The following is a 19,472-nucleotide window of genomic DNA, read 5'->3' as shown; positions in this document are numbered from 1 at the left end:
AAACAAAAAAAGAGCTACAAGGAGAAAAAGATCCAAGACTGAGGATCACTCCAGCAGGTCCAACATCTGGGTGACGACAATCTCAGACAGCGAGAACAGAGTAATAAATGAAAGAGAGGAAATTATTTTTAGAACTGAATGCAAGACTATTCTCAGAAATGGAAGACCAGAGTCTCCACACAGAAACGGCCTATTCATTACCGGTACGATAAATGGGCAAAGACCCATCCATGGCACAGCACTCAGAAATTTTACAAGAGAAGTACAGTGAAGACCCTAATAGCTTCCAAAGATAAAAGCATACAAAGGACAGAACTGGAATGGCATCAGACTTTTCAGTGTAAGTAATGAAAGCTAACACATTACGGCCTTTGAGATTCTGAGGGAATGTTATTTTCAACTGCATATATAAGTTATATATACACATATAAACACATTTATACATAGTTCATATTTATAACTTTCAACTCCACACCCAGCAGACTGCGGGAGGTCTGAATGAAAGGCGTGGCAGTTGAAGGTATGCTGCAGTAAAAGGGGAGTCTGGAGCCAAGAAAGAGAAAGGCCACGTGGTCCAAAAAGCAGGGTGTCCACCGTGGGAAAGTAGCCAAGGGCAGTCCCAGGGGACGAAAAGGGAAACCACTGGACAGCAGCTGGCCAGGTCAGGGCAGGAGACAGCACCAGGAAGAACAGGAAATCGTGTCTGCCTATCTGGAGGGCGGGTGGATCTAGTAGAGCAAGTGCGAAGATTACAGGTAGGAGCTTATAAAATAAAGTATACCAGGAAGATGGGGTACTATTCATTCTAGGAAAAACAAAATGTACGAGGAAAGAAAATGAAATCATAACATGTTATTAGGCTCCGCAGGGAACATTATTTACAGGCTCACAGAAGTATTGGTTGTTATTTAACTCCAAACCATGATGTGATGTGAGACACAGAGGTGGGACCCAGGATGGGGGTGCACTCGTCTGTTACAGCAGGAACTCAGTGTGGTGACGATGAGTGGCACGGATGACACAAAGGGAATCACGTTAAAGAAGGATGAAGGGAAATGTAAATACAGCGTGCACAGCTGACGAGGCCGGCAGCAGCGAAGGCTAAGGCGGCGTGGCGGCAGTGGGATGGGCGGTTTCGCAGGAGCCTTTTAGTGCTCTCACTGATCCTTGCCTCCATTCCAGTTTTTAAAAGGCTATTATTATAAAAAGCTACTAGGTGTATACCTCCTAACAGTTCCCTGCACACACACAGCGGGTGTGACCTCAAAGATGGGAACTGGCCTAGAGGATGGTGAGAATGGTGACTCTGAAACGCTCTTTGAGTCATCCACGGGCTCCCTCAGGCCCCGCCCCATCGTCAGTGGGGTGCTGGCTCCCCCCCCCCCCCATTGTCTGGAGGCCCGTCCTTCGTGGATGTTCTGTGGAGGGGCTAGCTGGGGACGGGAGCTTTGGCCTAGCCAGGCCAGCACAGGGCATGGCTCCCGGGACCGTGCCCTGGTGCTTTCCGCGGTGGCCTACCTCCGAACCACTGCTCTCCTATGAATCGACCATCTGTGAGTTCAGGCTCACAGGAGAGCCTACGTATTTCTAGCTTTCTTGAACTAATTCACCAGGGGAATTTTTAGAAATAGGCATGACACAGATAGAAACATAAGTGGAAAAGCAGATGACTTCTGTCTCACCCACACACAGCTCCTCACACCCTGCACAGGCCCACATAGTAGGCTCTCAGTGCAGAGCCGCTGAAGGCACACTCAGGGCACACCAGCACGTCCTGGGTCCTTTGCGAGCACTACGGCACTCAACCCTTACAGTGTGCTTAAGCAGTCAGAGGGTGGATAAGCGCCACGTGACAGATAAGGAAATGGAGGCTCAGAAAAACCTTTCCAAGGTCACTTCACTAGTAAGGGAAGAGCCAGGATTCAAACCCAGGTGTGGCTGACCCCACAGCCTACTCAACTAGCAGCTACAGCCATAAACTCTTTCTGGAAAAAGGTCTGGCTAGGTAGATGGATGGACAGAAGAATGAACGAAAGGAAGAGATGAGCTCACAGCTGACCCAGGAGGAGGACCTGAGAGACCCTCCCCACTCGGAGGCCCTGGGGCTGTCCGGCCCGAAGGTGCAAAACTAGATGTGCGGCCCTGCTCCCCTCACCCCGGGGGACGTCCCTGTGGCACCCACCTTCTTCAGAGAGGTTGTTCTCTTTGGTCTCCTTGTCCATCTGGCAGCACCAGCCCTCCAGCCGCTCCGTTTCTGCCTGCAGTAGCTTCAAGAACCAGTAGCCATCTCGGCGGCAGGCCCCGGGCTGTGCGGGCTCCGCGGGCGAGCTGGAGGAGGTCTCAAGCCAGGGATCGGGTGGGGGCAGCGACGACGCCTCTAGGGCCGGGTCACTGTTGTCTCCATAGGAGAGGTTGCGCTTGATCTGGGCAATCTTGGGGGCCTGCCGAGGGCCGGCATCGATGCTGATGGAGTTGGGGTGTGGGGTACAATCTGGGAGACTCCTCTCAGATGACTTACAGCTCGAGTCATTGGCGTCCTGGGTGTCTGAGTCGGTGTCCCGGCGGGAGGACATGCTGTGAGAGGGAGCACTGCTTCTGTGGGTGGGGGGTGGTGTGGGGTGGGGACAGGAAGAGGTGAGAGTCACTAAGAGGGCCAAAGATCAGAGGCCACCCCAACCGCACACACGGGAGACAGAGAAACGGATGCATCATCTGCTCACCATGCGCCTGAAGCAGGTCCCACAGCCCCATCTCATTCTCTGCTCAGCCCTGGCTCTGCCCCACCCCGCCCACACCCACACGCATACACACACACAGACAAGGTCATAAGGTTGCCTGTTTACTGCAGTGGGGCCAGGAAGCCCACCAGCATCGGGGTAGCTCATGTCTCAGCCCGGCCTTGACCCCCTGCGGGCTGATTCATCTCACAGAGCAACTGCTCATTTGCCCGCCCGCCTGCCTGCCCAGCCTCCCATGCCTGGGCCACAGCCCACACCCCAACCCAGCTGGGTTATTAGAAATCCGGCAAGGAGAAGTGGGTTAGGGAGAGCAGGAGGAGAAGGCACAAGGGAGGAGAGAGCAGAGGAAGGAAGAGGAGAGGGGAGAAGCAGCCACCACCTCCGTACGACTTACCGCCAGTCGTCCTCTACCTGAACCCCGATGGACTGGAATTTGGTAGCGGGACTGGGCTCCTCTTTTGGCACTGGCTGAATGCAGTCAACCTTATTGAAGGACAATGACAGCAACGGCACGGAGACAAAGACAAAAATAAAAAACAAACACCACACTTGCTGCTGAAATTCACATTAGTGGGACGACGCAAACGGACGTGTGGACAGACAAACACGAGGCATGCGGACACTGCACGTGGGCCCGAGGCCAGACCAGGTTAAGCCGGGCACTGCTCATTCGCGCGGAGGCGGGCGGGCAGGTGGGCGGGAGGTGGGATGGGGTGGAGATGACTGGCTTTCCCTACTCTGAGGAGGGTGCCATCACATCGATCGCTTTGGGTCCGTTGTCCTCCGAGAGGTGGGAACCGTTCCTTCTAGTCCTCTCCTTTACACGCATCAGAGGAGAAAAAAAAGGACGACGAAAGAGAAAGAAAACACACACACACAAAGCCACAGCCGTTATCGGGTGCAGTTGAAGACGGGGCTGTCTCGAGGTCAGTCCCCCAACCCTGCCGCTGAAGGACAGGCTGGAGGCGCCTGTACTAGAGGCAAAGCTTGGACAGTGAGTAGCTCTGGATTTGAAAACTGCCACCAAAGCAAAGCTGGCGAAGTCCCTGGACACTGTGGGATGCCATCCCTGGGCCTTGGTCACACTTGGCTGAGACTACCTTCAGCACCGGTGGGCCTGGGGAACAGTAGCAAGGACCAGGGCCAAATGCAAAGCTAGCACTTTCTCTATACTCGTGAAAAGGAAGGAAACATGGCTGCTATGATGCCTTGGGCCTGCCTTTTTCTGGGAAAGGTGTGTGGCCATGGAGCAGCTGGGCCAGCCCTTCCGCACTGCTCAGGAACCAAGGAGAACCTACGCTTGACCTAGGGCTTGAGGTACGAAGTGGTGGGACAAGGCTTGTCAAGCTATCTTTGGAAACTGAGGACTCTCCAGTCTCTTCACTATAAAGCAGCAGCAGGGGCCAGAGGGGTTTCTGGGGCCAGGTGAGGAGCACCAGGCTTCTCCTCCACATGGGGAGTGGCCGCATTTCTCCCTCAGCAAGAAGCTCAGGAAATGCAGCGTCACTGGACAAGAGCATGGAATAGGAGTGGAGGTGAACCTGGGGAAGGGGAAGCCCAGGGTCGGCCCAAGAAATTGAGTTCTTATCCCCATGAAAACTTCTGGGCAAAGTCAAGGATTGAGACTAACCCTCCTTCAGATGTTCTGGAAAGATAAGAGCATCTGGTTTGGCCGGGAGAGAGTGGGGCTGCCCAAACAAAGACCCTGGGTGGTCAGGACCAAGAGTCAGAGGCTAGGCTACTTTCTGTGTTCCTCGGAATCCCTCCTGGGATGTGGTACAGGGTAGGGGCTGGAAACCTCATGAAGGAGCCCAGAAAACCGAAGAGTCTCCTGGCCAACTCTTTCCTTATACAAGTGGGAAACTGAAGTCCAGAGCTGCCTCTTGGAGGAAAAAATTTTAGGCAAATGCAAGAAACTGGCCAGTGAGCCCTTTACGCTCCATGTTCCTTTTGCATTCCAGTGCTTTGTCATCTACTCAGTGTGTCCAGCGGCTCAGGAGCGACTGGGAGAATGCAGATCCCATCTAACGTAAAGCAATCTTAGATCTCCAAGCCACAATACGCACTGCCTTGATCTCCCTGATTGCGCCTGGGGGTTGGTGGGTGTTCCACCTCCCCCAAGACCTTGGCCCAAAGTAGCTGCCTCCATTCTCTGCCGAGTGTGCTCCACTTTAGCCCGGAGGTCTAGCCAGGCCATGGAGAACCCTCTCAATCTGGATTTAGAGCAACTTTTGTAAACTGCAGGGCAGGGCCCAAGTTTTCCCAGCTCTGCTAATTAAGAAAAAAAAAAAAAGATTACTGATGCTGAGTGCATGCAGGAGGGGCAGTGAAGCAGTGGTGTGGGGAGGGAAGCTGGTGCACCTGCCCTGCTGTGTCATGGCCGTGGGCGCTCAGTTGAGTTGGGTTTCCAGGAGAGTCTGTTAGCTTTGGCTACGTGGCCCCGGGGAGCTATATCCCTGCATCCTTTCCCACAGAGGGGGACATCTGGAACAGCATCACACTTCTCAACTTGACGTGGGCCTGGTGCCTTGAGCCACCTACCTGTCCCCAAGGCCCGAGAGGGCTCTGGGCAACGGTCCCCTCGAACAACCCCCATGGCTCAAGGGCCCTGGGTCCTGGGCCCCTGGCCCATCCGCGTCTATGCTCCACGCTGCTCCCACCGCCAAGCGGGGCTGTGGCCTCCGCACCCGAGCTGACCTTGGATTAGAGAACTGTTAGGCCAGTCCCGCCTCCCACGTATCGGCTGGCAGGGCAGAAGGTGGAGTGGACAGACAGACAGTGGACAAACAGTGGACAAGAAATGGCTGGCTGAGTGTAACTACATTCACTGGGATGACCCATTGGAGTAACAGGGACGGGTGCCCACAGTTGCAGACTGCACAGCAGGTGTGGGCAAACGTAAGGAAGGTGTGGCTAGGGGTGGAATTTGGTTTGATTACTTGGGACTGCTCCCACAAAATACAAAGATCAATCACTTTTGCCCAGGAGACCTAGTGGGCCTCTACCAGATGTAATTACACACAGACAGGTGCACGGAGCGAGCTGAGGACACAGAGTGCGAAAGGGCCCCTACTTGTATTCCTATAGATGACAATTTCCTTTTGGGGATGGCCTCAGGGTGGGATTCAGAGCTGGTCAGCGTCCCCTGTTCACTCTTCAGAGCTGCATGCTTTGGAGGTGGTTCTGGGGCCTCGGAGGCTGGGGTGATTCTGCCTCGTGTCACGCTGGGTGGTCGGGTACTGCTGTCCAGGCTGTCCGATGAGTTGCTCAGGCCTGACTGGCTCGTCACCTCGCTCTTGTGGTCCTGGCTGTCCAGGTAGGTATCCTGGGCAGACTCAGTACTGCTCTGGACCGTGACTGAGATAAACGGCTTTGACGTGGTGCGTGGAGGGACCGGTGGCGGGGTCTTCTTATATGCCACTAGGCATGATGAACCTGCAGAAGGGCGAGAGAAGGGCAGGGGAGAAGGTGAGGCCCCCAACTCTCTTACTCCCTTTTCAAGTCTGAGGCCCTACCTGACCTGGCCCTAACTCTGCCTCAGCCACTCCCTCAGCGGGGATTTCTGGAGCTAGAGAATGAGGGTTGGACACAGCAATGACCAAGACAGACAGACACAGGCCCTGGCCACCCTCACGTGAGGCCAAGGCCAAGTCTAGTGGGGGATGCCAACATCGACCAAAGACACCCTCCACCTCATAGTCACGCACAAAGGTGTTATCCAGCTGGGACATGGGCTAGAAGGTAATGCTCGTGGTGCCATAGGCTGTGACAGCCTGATCCTTGGCAGGGGAGGCAGTGACTGCAAAATACTGCACCTGCTTTCCTCAGGGCTCACTGAGACCTACCGCTCCGCTCCCTCTACTCTACCTGCCCTTTACCCTTGTTCCCTCTACTTGGATGCCCCCTCGTGTCTGACCCGAGACCAACACATCCTTCAGGGCCCAGCTAACCCTTTCCCCATCCTGCCCTTCCAACTGCACTTCCCCTCATTATGTGAAAACCCTGTATACCAGTCTGCCGCCCTCACTACTCCATCAGACCTGGTCTGGCTCTGTTCTCCACCAAGATTCAGGGAACCAGGACCTGCCACAGGTGGGAGTTGAGGTTACCTTTGAACCCCACCCCCCACCTGGCCTGGGGGTGGCTCACAGCAGGGGCACAGAACAGCAAAGGCCCACATTTGGCTTTTTTTTTTTTTTAAACAGGATAAGCATGTTCTGTTTTATTTTATTTATTTATTTTTAAAGATTTTATTTGTTTATTTTTAGAGAGGGAAGAGAGGGAGATAGACACAGAGAGAGAAACATCAATGTGCGGTTGCTGGGGGTTATGGCCTGCAACCCAGGCATGTACCCTGGCTGGGAATCGAACCTGGGACACTTTGGTTCCCAACCCGAGCTCAATCCACTGAGCTACGCCAGCCAGGGCTATTTTTTAAAGACTTTATTTATTTTTAGAGAGAAGGGAAGGGAGGGAGAAAGAGGGAGAGAAACATTGGCCTGCAATCCAGGCATGTGCCCTCATTGGGGATCGAACCCTCGACCTTTTGGTTTGCAGGCCAGGGCTCAATCCACTGAGTCACACCAGCCATGGCCACATTTGGCTTCTTAATGCTGAAACTTTTTGCCTAAAATGGAAAATGCTGCTTGTTTTTTGAGAAAGTAATTCTTTAAGGTTTATTTTATTCTCATTCAAGGACATGTTTATTGATTTTTAGGGGGGAGGGGAAGAGAAAGAGAAAAACTGATTGGCTGCTTCCCATGCATGCTCCCACCAGGACTGAGCCTGCAGCCCAGACACGTGCCCTGACCGGGAACTGAATCGGCGACCCTTTGGTGAACTGGACAACGCTCCCACCAGCTGAGCCACACCATCCAGGGCTGGAAGGGACTTCTCAAACAGCAGTAGCCACTTGCTGTGAGGGGCTGGGTATGATCTAACAGTTTTTCTCAGCATCTTAACTCCAACTGCCTTTTTCCCAGTGAGGGCTGAAACAAGCCTCTACCTGGGTCTGAGCCCAGGCTGGGAGTGGGAACCAGATGAATGAGTTTAAGCCCTGCCTTCGAGGGGCTACCTGTTATTGAGATGGTAATGGCCTGATGGACATCCATGAAATGCAGCCCAGTGCCACAGGTACTGTGGACAACAGAATCGAGCCCTCTGGCCCTGGCGGGCAGCTCAGGTGGTTAGAGTGTCATCATAACACACCAAGGTTGCGGGTCTGACCCCTGGTCAGGGCACACACAGGAAATACCCAAAGAATGCATAAATAAGTGAAACAACAAATGGGTGTCTCTCTCTCCTCCGCCTCCTCTCTCTCTAAAATCTATAAATAAAACTAATCCCCTCCCAAAGAAGAAGAATCTATTCATCTCTCACTGAGTTCTCACTAAGCAAACCTAACAGAATGGCTAAAATAAAAATGGTGACAACACAAAACGCTAGCGACGGCGTAGATAAACTGAGTCACGCATATGTTGCTGGTGGAAATGGAAAATGATATAATCACCCTGGAAAATGGTTTGGCAGTTCTTTTAAAACTAAACATACAATTACCATACAACTCAGCAATGTACTCTTGGGCATTTATTGCACGGAACTGGTAACATGTCCACAAAAACATGAATGTCCGAGGCAGCTTTACTGGTAATGGCCCCAAGCTAGAAACCACACAGGTGTCCTTCAGCGGGTGAACGGGGGGGTACACTGGGGCACATCCAGACTGTGGGGCACTGTCAACGATGAAGAGAAACGAGCCACTGAGAGAAGCAACGGCTTGGATGACTCTCAAGTGAACTATGCCAAGTGCAAAAAGCCATCTCAGAAAGTCATGTGATGCCTGATTCTATTTAAAAAACATTCTTGAAATCACCTAATTATAGAGATGGGGGACAAACTGGTGCGTGGTGGGGAGGTGAAGGGGAGGGGTGCTAGGGAGGCCTGGAGGGACGTGGGTGTGGTGAGGAGGAACCCCTGCGTGTGCTCACTGATGGGACTGTTGTACTTGACAGTAGATATGTGGACCTACGCATGAAAGGAAACTGCGAAACACTGAATACATGCAGAGTGATGGCCCGGGCAGTAGCCCAAGGCTGGCATGGCTCCTACTGGTTTCTGGTGCAGAGGGAGCTAGAGCTGGGGGTGAAGGGGGAGCCAACATTTAGTGCTCCCCAGTCACTGGTGGGGAGGATGGATGGTTCTCTGACCAGCCAAGGAGCAGTTTCCCCCAAGAGCAGTGCCCTGCAGCCAGTGGCCAGCAATGTCCAGCAGAGACAGGACTCACTGGAGATTTCAGGAACTGGTTTGGCCTACATATCCCCAAGGAAGCAGGGCTTCCCTGGTATTTTCTGCCCTAGATCAAAAGTGTGAAGCCCTAATCTGCACAAAGTGTTTACAGGGAGAATACCCTCCCAAAGGAGACAGCAGTGAGTACGAGGAGCCAGAACTGGGCTCCAGGCCTGGCGGAGGCAGTGTCTCTAACTTTGGGGTGGGGCTGACACTGGCCTGGAGAAGTCCCTGTGCGTAGGGATCTGTGTGGAAGAGGTAGCCCCCCTGCCCCAGCAGGCAAGGGGGTTGCCCACAGCCAGGGGTCTGCACTGAGGACTAACCTTCCAACCTCACTCTCTGGGTTGACTAGGCCCAAACGCTGCTGGCGCATTCTCAGAGGCTCTGAGCCCAGTCTGAGGCAGCCACTCATTAGAGGGAAGGTGCACTAGCAGGAGGCCAGGCCAGATGGCTAGATGTGATAAGAGGAAAAGTGAACTTATCTTGGATTCTCTATGTCTCCCAGGGCCACAGGTCACAGCCAGATAAGCAGTGTGACTAACAGAGGATTTCGGGGCCTATGGGCTCCCTTGGTGATAGGCACCCTCAGCTCTGAGCACCATTACCTCCAGGGCAGAGGGGTTGGGACCTGACTGCAAAGGACGCCCCTCATTTCCCGCGTGTGAAATACTAGTGAACCAGGCCGTCACCTTCCCTGTCCCTTCCGACTTCGTTTCTCATTCCCAACACCCTTCTCCCACCTCACGGACTTCATCCATGTGGTTCCTTCTGCCTGGAAAGCTGCTCTCACCGCCTAACTTCTCAAATGTCGCACCCTCAGAGGCCTCCCTTGATGGCCCTCCACCGTCGTGTCACCCAGGGTCTCCATCAGAGCACCTGCTGTTTGTCGGAGCTCATTTAGGGATCTGACTCGATGGTAACAGGCCCGGGGCAGCTGGGGAACTGTCTGTCTTGGCACAGCAGGTCGTACCACAGGCCCAGGGTAATACCTCAAGCAAAGACAGCTCACAACAAATATTTGGTGAATGAGAAAAATGAACCTCATCATTACTGTAACACTACTCCTCCCAATGCAAAAACTCACGATTATTTAGCCATAGTGAAGGCTCCCAGCTTTAGTATCCAAGGTTCTAGCCCCTTCCTAAATTTGGAGCCCCTTTAGCTTCGTCCTACACACCCCTCTGTGCAGTGTCACCCCCCACCCTCCCACTCCCAGCATGCTCCTTCCAGCGTCAGAACCGAATGCACACTTTCCCAAACACACCTCACTCTTCATGCACCCAAGCTTTTGCACATGCACTTGTTTCTGCCAGAATCCCCTTTCATGTCCTGTCTGCTTCTCATCCTCCAGCCAGTCTCTTCACTCTCAGTTCTTTCTGGCCCAGGCAGTCTGCCCCTCTCCTTTCTCTGTGGATCAGCTGGAGAACTCTAGGCTGTGGCCATGATTCCAAAGACTTTGAAAGTGTGTCCCGAGTGTTGTCGGTGGCCCAGTACCCAGCCCAGGGAGCACACAACCATCATCTGCCAATTCAGCTTTCAAGACCAAAGATGTTGGACCTGGCCAGTTCTGCACCCTCCAGGATGTAATTGTCCTAGGGAGATGTTCTATGTGCCACAACTAACCGCGTGGCACATGAGTCCAACTCTTTGTCCATTCATTCTGGAAGACTTTCAGATTGTCTGGGAAGCTTAGAGGTGAGCGTCCCTCCAGTGTGACCATCTACAGCTGGTCCCTGTGCGTATTTCAAAGGCCCTGAGGGAAGCACCGTGGAGCCACAGCAGCATGGGCAGTGACCCCACCCCAGGAGCCGTATGCTTCCTCAACCCCACGTTGACTGTGCCAGTCCCTCATGCCAAGGTTCAGACAGAAGCCAGTTGTGCGATGCGTCCTCCATGTAACCTGCCCTGGTCCCAGACCCACAGCCCAGCCTCCCTGCCTCATAGTGCACAAGTCCTTGCTTCTTCTAAGTAGAGGCTCCCTTTGTCTCAGCTCTGCTTTCTGCCTCAAGATTCTTATCCGGCAAACTCTATTTATTAGGTCATAATGAATCTGTCTCTACATTTTGCTTTTTAATGTCAAGGTGTGTAAGATGGTTAAACAGAGCTTCAGACATTCGGAAGAGTGACTGGGATGGAGGGCCGAAGAAGAGGCCTAGAACAGGAACAGATGCAGGAGACCACAGACAGCATGGGACCCACGGCAGTGGGCCCCAGCCAAGGCCCTACACGAAGGGGCAGGGGTGGACTTAGAGACAGAACCCCCTAAACTCTCTTTGCAGCCTCTGCCAGGCTTGTCAGGGAAAGGGCTGAGGACCCTCAAGACCCCATTCTTTTACTGCATAACTTGTCAAACCACACAGCTAAATTAAGCAACTCATTTGTATGCTTGATCCCACATACCCAGAAATCAAGGCTCCCACCCACCCATCCAGCCTCAACTTCCTTCCTCCTTCCCTCTGCTTCTTCCCCCAAAGCAGGGGAAACTGGGAAAAATTTCAAGTAGCTAGGTCAGCATCAGGGACAGACTGCCCTTCCAGAGCCACTTTCCCGTTGGTAGCAGATGTGATCCCCACTTTCCTACTGTGTCAGTCTGGAAGTCACCTCCCTTGCTGTGCTGTAAGAGTTAAAGTTATCAAACTTTAATTTCAAACTCCAGCAAGAAGAACTGAGAGCAGCTCTTGTCTCAACATTCTCTTGGGGTTCCTCTAGCACTCCCCAACAATAAGTGCTCCCTAATGGCCTCTCTCATCCTTCCTTTCTCCCACTGATCTAGGGTCATTTTTCCCTATACCACCAACCAACGCAACTACCCCTGGCCCCCCAGTCTCCTGCCCCGCCATTCCTGCCATTCCTGCCCCTCCTCCGCCCCTCCCGGATGTTTGTGGAATCCAGCTATGTCACTGCTTTGTCTGAAATTTTTCAATGCTGCCACAACCCACTCAGTGGCCTTCGAACAAACCCTTCAGGGGCATTCGGGGCCCCCAGAATCTGTACCTGCCTCGGACCCTTAAGTCCATGGGAGCCAGTCAGAAAGGCGACAGGCTGGGGAAGACAAAAATGCAGAGCTCTGGGAGCCCTGGCCCATCTCAGAGGCTTATCTGGGAGCCGGAATGCACTCCTACTGGCAGTGGGTCCGGTGCGGACAGCGGGCCTTTACTGAGCACCGACCAGAGTGCACAGTCGGTTCTCATTATTCACAATTCTGTATCTGTGAATTCACTTACTTGCTAAAATTTCTTTGTGACCCTCAAATCCATACTCGTGGGGCTTTCTAGTCACTCACAGACGTGTGTGCAAAGCCTGCAAATGTGAGTCACCCAACGCACAGGTCCCTGCGCGAGGCTGAACGAAGGGATGATTTTGTCCAGCTCTCACGCTGCAAGCGCGTGTCCTTTTCCGGGTCTCTCTAGAGCTGTTTTCCATACTTTTGTGCTTTCTCTTGGTGATCTCTGTTTAAAGTGACCCCCACGTGTAGTGCTGGAGTCCTGTCTAGTGTCCCTAAGTGGACGAAGGCTGTGATGCACCTTCCAAAGAAAACACGTGTTAGATATGCCTTGTTCAGGTGTGAGAGTGGTAGTACTGTTGGCTGAGTTCAACGTTAATAAATCAACATGTTAAATAAGGTATCTGTAAACAGAAATATAAAACAAAGTTACGTGTTGACTGGTTGGTGAAAATGTGGACAGAGGCTTGTAGGGACCCTGCATTTCCCTCAGGAGTAGCCGTTTGGCATTTGCTAACTCAGAGTTTGTAAGACCTTATGAACACGATGGCTGTGACTAATGAGAATCGACCGTACTTTAGCCCACTGAACCCTCCAAATGGGTATGTGTGAGATGGATCTGTCATCGCCCCACTTCACATAAGAGGCTTGGAGAGGTGAGCGACTCGTCCTGGCTCACCTCCCAGGCTGGGCAGTGTTAGTGTTGGTGTAGGGGCTGAGGCTGGGGCTGGAACTCAGGCTGCCTGAGGGCTGACCACTACCTTATGCCACATTCAGTCCATTAACTCAGTAGGGGTCATGGGGAGGTGGCAGCCTTGGGTACATTAACTGTTCCGCTCAGAAAACGGGGTGAGACACCCAGTGTGCTATGAGTAAGGAGCCAAGGAGATGACAGACATGACGGTGCTTTGTAATCATGGGGTGGGTCCCTGTAACTCCTGTTACCATGGCTCCTAGGTGAGGGGGAGAGTGATCACCCCTTGGGAAACAGCCTAGGGCACTTCTGTGGAAGACATTAAGGCTGACAGGGTCTGCAAGGATGGACCAGAGACACCGAGTGGCAAGGAAAGGCCTGGCTTTCAGGTGAGGGGATCCTCCGTGAACAAAGGAGCAGGGCGGGACAGCCCAAGATACGGGAAGTCAGATGTAAGCAGGGCGCAGCCTGGCAAAGTGGAATTTAGATAATTTAGCTGGTGTAGGGAAGACAGGGACAGAGGCAAGGAGGCCTGAGAGGGCTGCCTCCTCTCAGGGTTCTTGGCTTCCTGGAGCCACCTGGGCAATGGAAACAGAGACAGCCTTCTGCACACAGAATCCCTCATGAAGTCCTCCCAAACCAGCCTGCAGCCAGAGGGTTTTACCGCATGGAGACCTGAGAGCAGCTGGGGGCTATATCACCTCCTGCCCCAACAGCCCAGTGTACCAGATGCTCTGCGTGAAATGCCAAGGCCATCTCAAGCTGAGCATGTCCAGCATGAGTCTGAATCCTCTTCTCTCCCACACTGGCCTCGCTCTCCGAGAGGGAACCCCATGCACTCAGTGATGTACTCCAGAAGACTGGGAATTCCATCTCCCTCTTCCTACCCCTCCCCCACAAAAACACATCTCCCAGAGACCTGCTTCTCTTGTCCCCACCAGCCAGATCCAGGCTTCCACTTCCTACCCTCTGGCCTCCTTGTTTTGTCTGTGGCCCAGCCCACCCACAATCACTCTCCAAACAGCAGTCTGAGGAATTTTTTAATATACAAATTGGATTACTTCCTTCTCTTCCTAAAGCTATTCAAAGGCTCCCCACTCCATGAAGAGGAGAGTCCACACTGCGCACCTTGGTGTACAAAAGGGAACTGGCCCCTGCCCTCCTGCTCCAGCCTCAGTCCCTGCACTTCCTCTCGTTCATTCAATTCCAGCCTCATCAGCCTCTTGCTGTTCCACAAATACTCCAAACACGCACCTCCCTCAGGGCCTCTGTACCTGCTGTTCCCTGTCTGACATGATCCTCACCCCAAATTTGCATGCTTATTCCTCACCCTGATTTTAGGTGTCGGCCCAGGTGTCATGTTTTCAATGAGGGGCCCCCGATCCCCCCATCTAAAGCTGATATTCTTTCTCTGAGAACTCTGTTTTATTCAAGCATTGGTCAACTCTTCAGTTCACTTGTCTTTTGTCTCTCCCACTACCAGACAGAGGTCCTGAGTATCTTAATAGAGGTCCCCACCCTCAGGGACCTTAACTACTTCATAAAATTAGAGTGCCTTCCCAGCACCAGGCCCAATACACGGCTGGGCTCAGTATTTACTGCGCAAATGAACAAATCCCTGTTTGACAGCTGGGTAAAATGGGACTCAGGGAGACTGAATGATTTACTCCTGACCCTAACCAGGGTCATCTAATGCCCTGAGCCAGGACTCTGAACTCACTTAAGGTCAGCCTCCAACAAACACACAGACACATGCACAATCTGTGGAGGTAGAGCCTTGAGCAACTCTGCTTGAAGTTGGGCACTGAGACTGTGAGAATGAGGGCTCAACAAACCCTAAGCACTGAGCATCAGAAATTGTCCGAAACGCAACCATTTCTGGAAGGTGGCAGAGAAAGAAAGCAAGCAGTGCTCCCAGCAGCATTTCCTAGGCAAGGCATATCGCATGTTCGGATTTAAAAGCACCATTACTGAGTGAGTCCTGGGCCAGGTGCTACTTTATTCCAGATGCAGGCTTAGGAGGGGAGATAATTATCACTGATGTTTTATAGATGAGAGGCTTTGTATTTTTAAGAGTGGAGTGTACAAAAGCTCTGCTCTGAGTCCACAGTGCCAGGTTCTAAACTTGACACTGGCCACAGTAGACTGTGTACCTGACTACCTGACACAGGTCCTGACCCTTCCTCAGCCTTAGTTTTCTCAGCTGTGAATGAACTGGGTTGGCCCTGAACGGAGGTCACAGTTCAAATGTCAATGGGAGAATGGGCATCTAACCCCTCTGTCCCAAAGCTGTCAGGTGGGGACGTTGGCCCAGCATTCTTAGAGCTGCCAAAGGTGTGCAAAACCCCAGAAATTTGGACTTTTGAAAAAATAATAAAACCTCTGAATTTAAAAGTGGAGTTAGTTAATTTAAAGTTTTTAAAAACACTGCAGATACATGGTTGTTGGCCACCATGGTCTATGGCGTATGATCTGTGACTGCGGGAGCAGCTGCCCTACACCTCTCTGCTCCCTTTGAAGCTTCAGCCCCTCACCCCTGCTCCCAGGAAGCCTGTCCGGGAGATCCCCTGCCTTGGAAAGGCAGGAGACCCGTGGAAACCTTGAAACTGAGGCAGCCCAGGTCTGGTTTCAGGCTCTTAGCACCAGGACACAGGTGGTAGAAGAGCCCCATCCGGAGCACAAATGTAGATCCCCCTTCATGGACCTGGAGCAGCTGCTGGAAAGGGAATCTGTTTGGTTGCTAGGGTGACATTCTCTGTCCCTCCAAAGACAGCTACTCCTTAAGACAGTGGTCCCCAACCTTTTTGGCACCAGAGGCCAGTTTCACAGAAGACAATTTTTCCACTGATGGGGATGGGGGGGTGCTGGGGGGAAGGGAGCTCAGACAGTAATGTGAGTAATGGTGCTGGCTTACCCACAGCTCACCTCCTGCTGTGTGGCCCAGTTCCTAATAGGCCCAGGGGTTAAGCATTGTTTACATCCTCGTTTGGGGTCAAGGGTGTATGGGGTTTCTATCCAAACATGTTCTAGCCAGAGGGGCAGGAGGAAGGGGTTACGTCATGCCCTCCAGATGGACCCCACAGTTCAGGTCAGGTGATTCTCAGAAGATGGGGAGCTGCTCACCCAGAGACTTCACAAGCTGCAGAGCATCACTCCTGACCGAGGACTGGCCATTAACTGACCTTGCATTAGGTGCTTTAATTTTATCAGCTCACCAACCCTTCACCAGGCTTATCATTTCCATTTCAAAGAGGAGAAAAGTGAGACTCTGAGAGAAGTGACTAGCCTAAGGTCACAAGCCAGGATTTGAGCTCAGCCTTTCTGACTGAGAGCCAGCACTGTCAGCTACTTTACTGCACTGCCCAGGGCTAGATTTGGGTGCCACCCAGCAGCGCCTGGTTGAGACCTTGGCCAGGTCCGTTCGCTAGTCAGGGCTACATAGGCCCCGTCCCTGGGTTTGACGATTTCCTCTAAGTCAGATGATGGCAGTCCCTGTTTCTGCTGGCCACGGGGGCAGAGGCCTGGTGCTTCCTGGACTAGAACCTGAGCACATGGAAGAGAAAGGTGCTCTGTCCCACCTGTGACCTCTGTTACTTACTGCCTTTCCTCAGGCCCTTCTTCAGATGTGTGGATCTAGACACTCTCACCAGAAATACTGAAACCCCTGATGTGGGTTTCCCAGTCACCTAGGACTTCCCCAGCTTGGCAGAGTCTCACTACAACCTCTAAGTAAGGCTCTCTGAGCTTTACCTTATTGTCACCACCCCTGGGAGTCCAAGCTTGAGAGATGCCAGCTTCCAAGCTGAGGTGAGGCCACTTGTTCTAGGTCACACAGCTGGGTGATGGAATGAGTATGTGGAGCTTCCAAATGCCAGGGCTAGAGGGGTGGTTCTAGGAGACAGTAATTCCACTGACTTTCAAACCAGGTTTTGGGAGCCCTCAAAGGGTCTGGGGGAAGGCTTTTTGACTCCCACCTACTCTAGGTCCCTGGGAGCAGCTCCATTTTCCTTTTTAAATCCATACGGAACTTCCAAATGGTATTTTGAGATCTATTAGACTAATCTGACCTCCTCATAGTACACACAAGAAAACCAAAGATCAGAAAGGCGAATGTACTCCCTGAGGATCGGGTGGCAGAGTGGGGACCCTGGCCTGGGGCTGAGTGTGGGTGTGTTCCCTGTTCCCCCCACAATGAGCAAAGAAGATGCTTCAGGTTCTCCAGCCTGGAGCTCCAGAGTTCAGGAAGCATCCACCTGCGAGGCCCGCCTCCTCCAGCCCCTGATCAGTGGTCCCCAAATAGCATGCTGTTTCTCAAAAACCACAACTGCTGCAACTATATCCAATAAGGAGCCTTTCGGGCAACACTTACACTTCGTCCATTCTGTGTTGGAATCTGCCACAAACATCGTCTTATTTATCCTTAGAGACCCATCTGTGGAGTTGGCTCTGCCAGCTGCTCTGCTCAGGGGCCCCTGCTCTACCCCCCAGGATACCTTATTACCACCACCCCTGGGAGTCCAAGCTTAAGAGATGCCAGCTTCCAAGCTGTGGTTATTGAATCATGATTTTCTCGTATATCAAAGCTGTAACCACTATCATTGGGAGCTGATGAATTGGAGAAGATGAGCAGAGTTATTGGCTGCTATGGCTCCAGTCCAATGCAAAAACTTGATGTTTACAGCCCCTGTGTGACCTGGTGGGGCAGTGGGTGGTGATGGGTGAAGAATGTAAGATTTGGCTTTTCAAATACTGGTCCTAACATGTGCACCCTGTGGCTGCCTTTCAAAAGCCCTGTGGTTCCAGGAGCTCAGCCCGGTAAGTACTACTTACAGGAGTCTCAAAAAACCACCCTCACTTCCAGAGGGTTGATGTCAAACCCTGGTGATGGGTCACAAAAGCCTAGCTTTTTACAAGTTGTTACAGGCCCTCGTGGTCAGTGTGCTAAGCTAGACACTGCACACCTTGACTGCTGGCTCATTTCATCACTTTGAATGACCGAGTGTATCCCAGAATAGAAAGACAGTGTTAACAGGCTCATTCACTGGGCCTGGAGTGACAGGTGGTATATCAGGAGACAGAGGCGGAAGCCAAGAACCCTGGGCAGCCGAGAGATGGGATGAAACGAACAGTACAGAATTGAAAGGGGCAAACCAAGAGTTCAGTTCAGGTCAACGCAGGCAATGCTGACTGCCTCAGTGCCTGGTCTGGGCACAGAGACAGAGGAGGTGACAGGGCCTTGTCCTCAGCGCTTATGTTAATATCTTGGGTTTAGAATCCCAAGAAAGACAATTACAAAAGAAAGCAGCATGTGTGGAAAAAGTGCCTTGGCGGTTCTTGCTGACCACAGACACACGGTCAGAGGCTGCACCAACAGGAAAAGGTGCAGGACCACGGAGGGGCAGCCTTCACTAAACTCTGGATAATGTGTGTAGTGCTGGCAATTCCAGACATGGGACATCGCCAAATTGGAGCCTGATGAGAAGAGGACAATCCACATGGGGAAAAGTCTCAAATCCATCCAATTACGACAAAGGCTTATTTACAAAGGGGAAGCCATTTTTTGGGGCATTGTGGGAGGGCACTAGGGACCCAGGGTAAGTAGTCCTGGTCCTCAAGAAACTCACAGTAAAGTGCAGAAGCCACAATGAAATCCCTCCTGTACTGACTGGGCGTAGCCAAATGGAGCAGCATTGCATGAGAAAGCCTGGGACTGACTGAACAAGAGAGCCGTAACTGATTACTTATGCCTGTCACAGATTTGCCGCAAATGGACTGTGACACATGTGCACCATGAGTCACACCTGTCTAACACGAGGATGGGCTCAGAGAGACTGGGAGAGTGGCCTGGAAGAGGGAGATAATTCAGAAAGGCATGGCTACTGTCCTTAAATACCCAGAAGGAGGTCACATACAGAGTCCAGGCCATCACACTACAACCAGAGGGCGGACAGGGTTGTTAAAGGGGCAGCAGATTTTGCATTATTATTGGAGGCATTTTCTTTCTTTAAAAAATATATTTTTTTAGAGAGAGAGAAGGGAAGGGAGGGAGAAAGAGTAAAAGAAACATTGATGTGAGAGAGAAATATCAATCGGCTGCTTCTTGAACACACCCCAACTGGGTACGGAGCCTGCAACCCAGGCATGTGCCAACTGGGAATTGAATTAGCAACCTTTTGTTTTGCAGGATGATGCCCAACCAACTGAGCCACACAGGTCAGGGCTAGGAGGCACTTTCTAAGCAGCAGAGCTGCCTAGGAAGTGAGGCTAGATACAGGCATGATGGATGCCAGAGAGGGACTCAAACACCCATAGGTGTGACCTTTAAGATTTCTTCCAGGCCTGAAATGTTTGTTCTGTCTTTGCCCCCCTACTTGACATCCAGTTCTGGATGTAACACCAGATATCACTTTTGTGTATGTGACATTCATAATCCAAACTTTTTTTGCCTCCAAAGAATTGTTATTAAAAGGCAGAAAAGACAGAGAAGATCGTTCACATAGCCTAGCTACACAGGAAATGAAGTGAGGACGAA

The 19,472-nt window shown here is 52.1% G+C and overlaps 1 protein-coding gene across 4 annotated transcripts in view; it reads right to left on the bottom strand.

The window, feature by feature from the left end:
- The window catches only part of DLGAP4 (DLG associated protein 4), a 192,320-nt gene that overhangs the window by 19,197 nt on the left and 153,651 nt on the right, over positions 1 to 19,472 (bottom strand). For all 4 annotated transcript variants that reach the window (XM_028523757.2, XM_036009795.1, XM_036009794.1 and 1 more), the window contains 3 exons: positions 5,812 to 6,173; positions 3,133 to 3,221; positions 2,183 to 2,595 (listed from right to left, as the gene is read on the bottom strand). In XM_028523757.2, the coding sequence (XP_028379558.1) occupies positions 2,183 to 2,595; positions 3,133 to 3,221; positions 5,812 to 6,173 (864 nt within the window). The remainder of the gene's footprint in view (positions 1 to 2,182; positions 2,596 to 3,132; positions 3,222 to 5,811; positions 6,174 to 19,472) is intronic.

This window comes from Phyllostomus discolor, chromosome 9 (assembly GCF_004126475.2).
Source record: "Phyllostomus discolor isolate MPI-MPIP mPhyDis1 chromosome 9, mPhyDis1.pri.v3, whole genome shotgun sequence".
In the NCBI taxonomy this organism is placed as follows: domain Eukaryota; kingdom Metazoa; phylum Chordata; class Mammalia; order Chiroptera; family Phyllostomidae; genus Phyllostomus; species Phyllostomus discolor.
The sequence above is the reverse complement of the archived record's forward strand: the minus strand, read 5'-3'. Positions and strand labels throughout refer to the sequence as shown.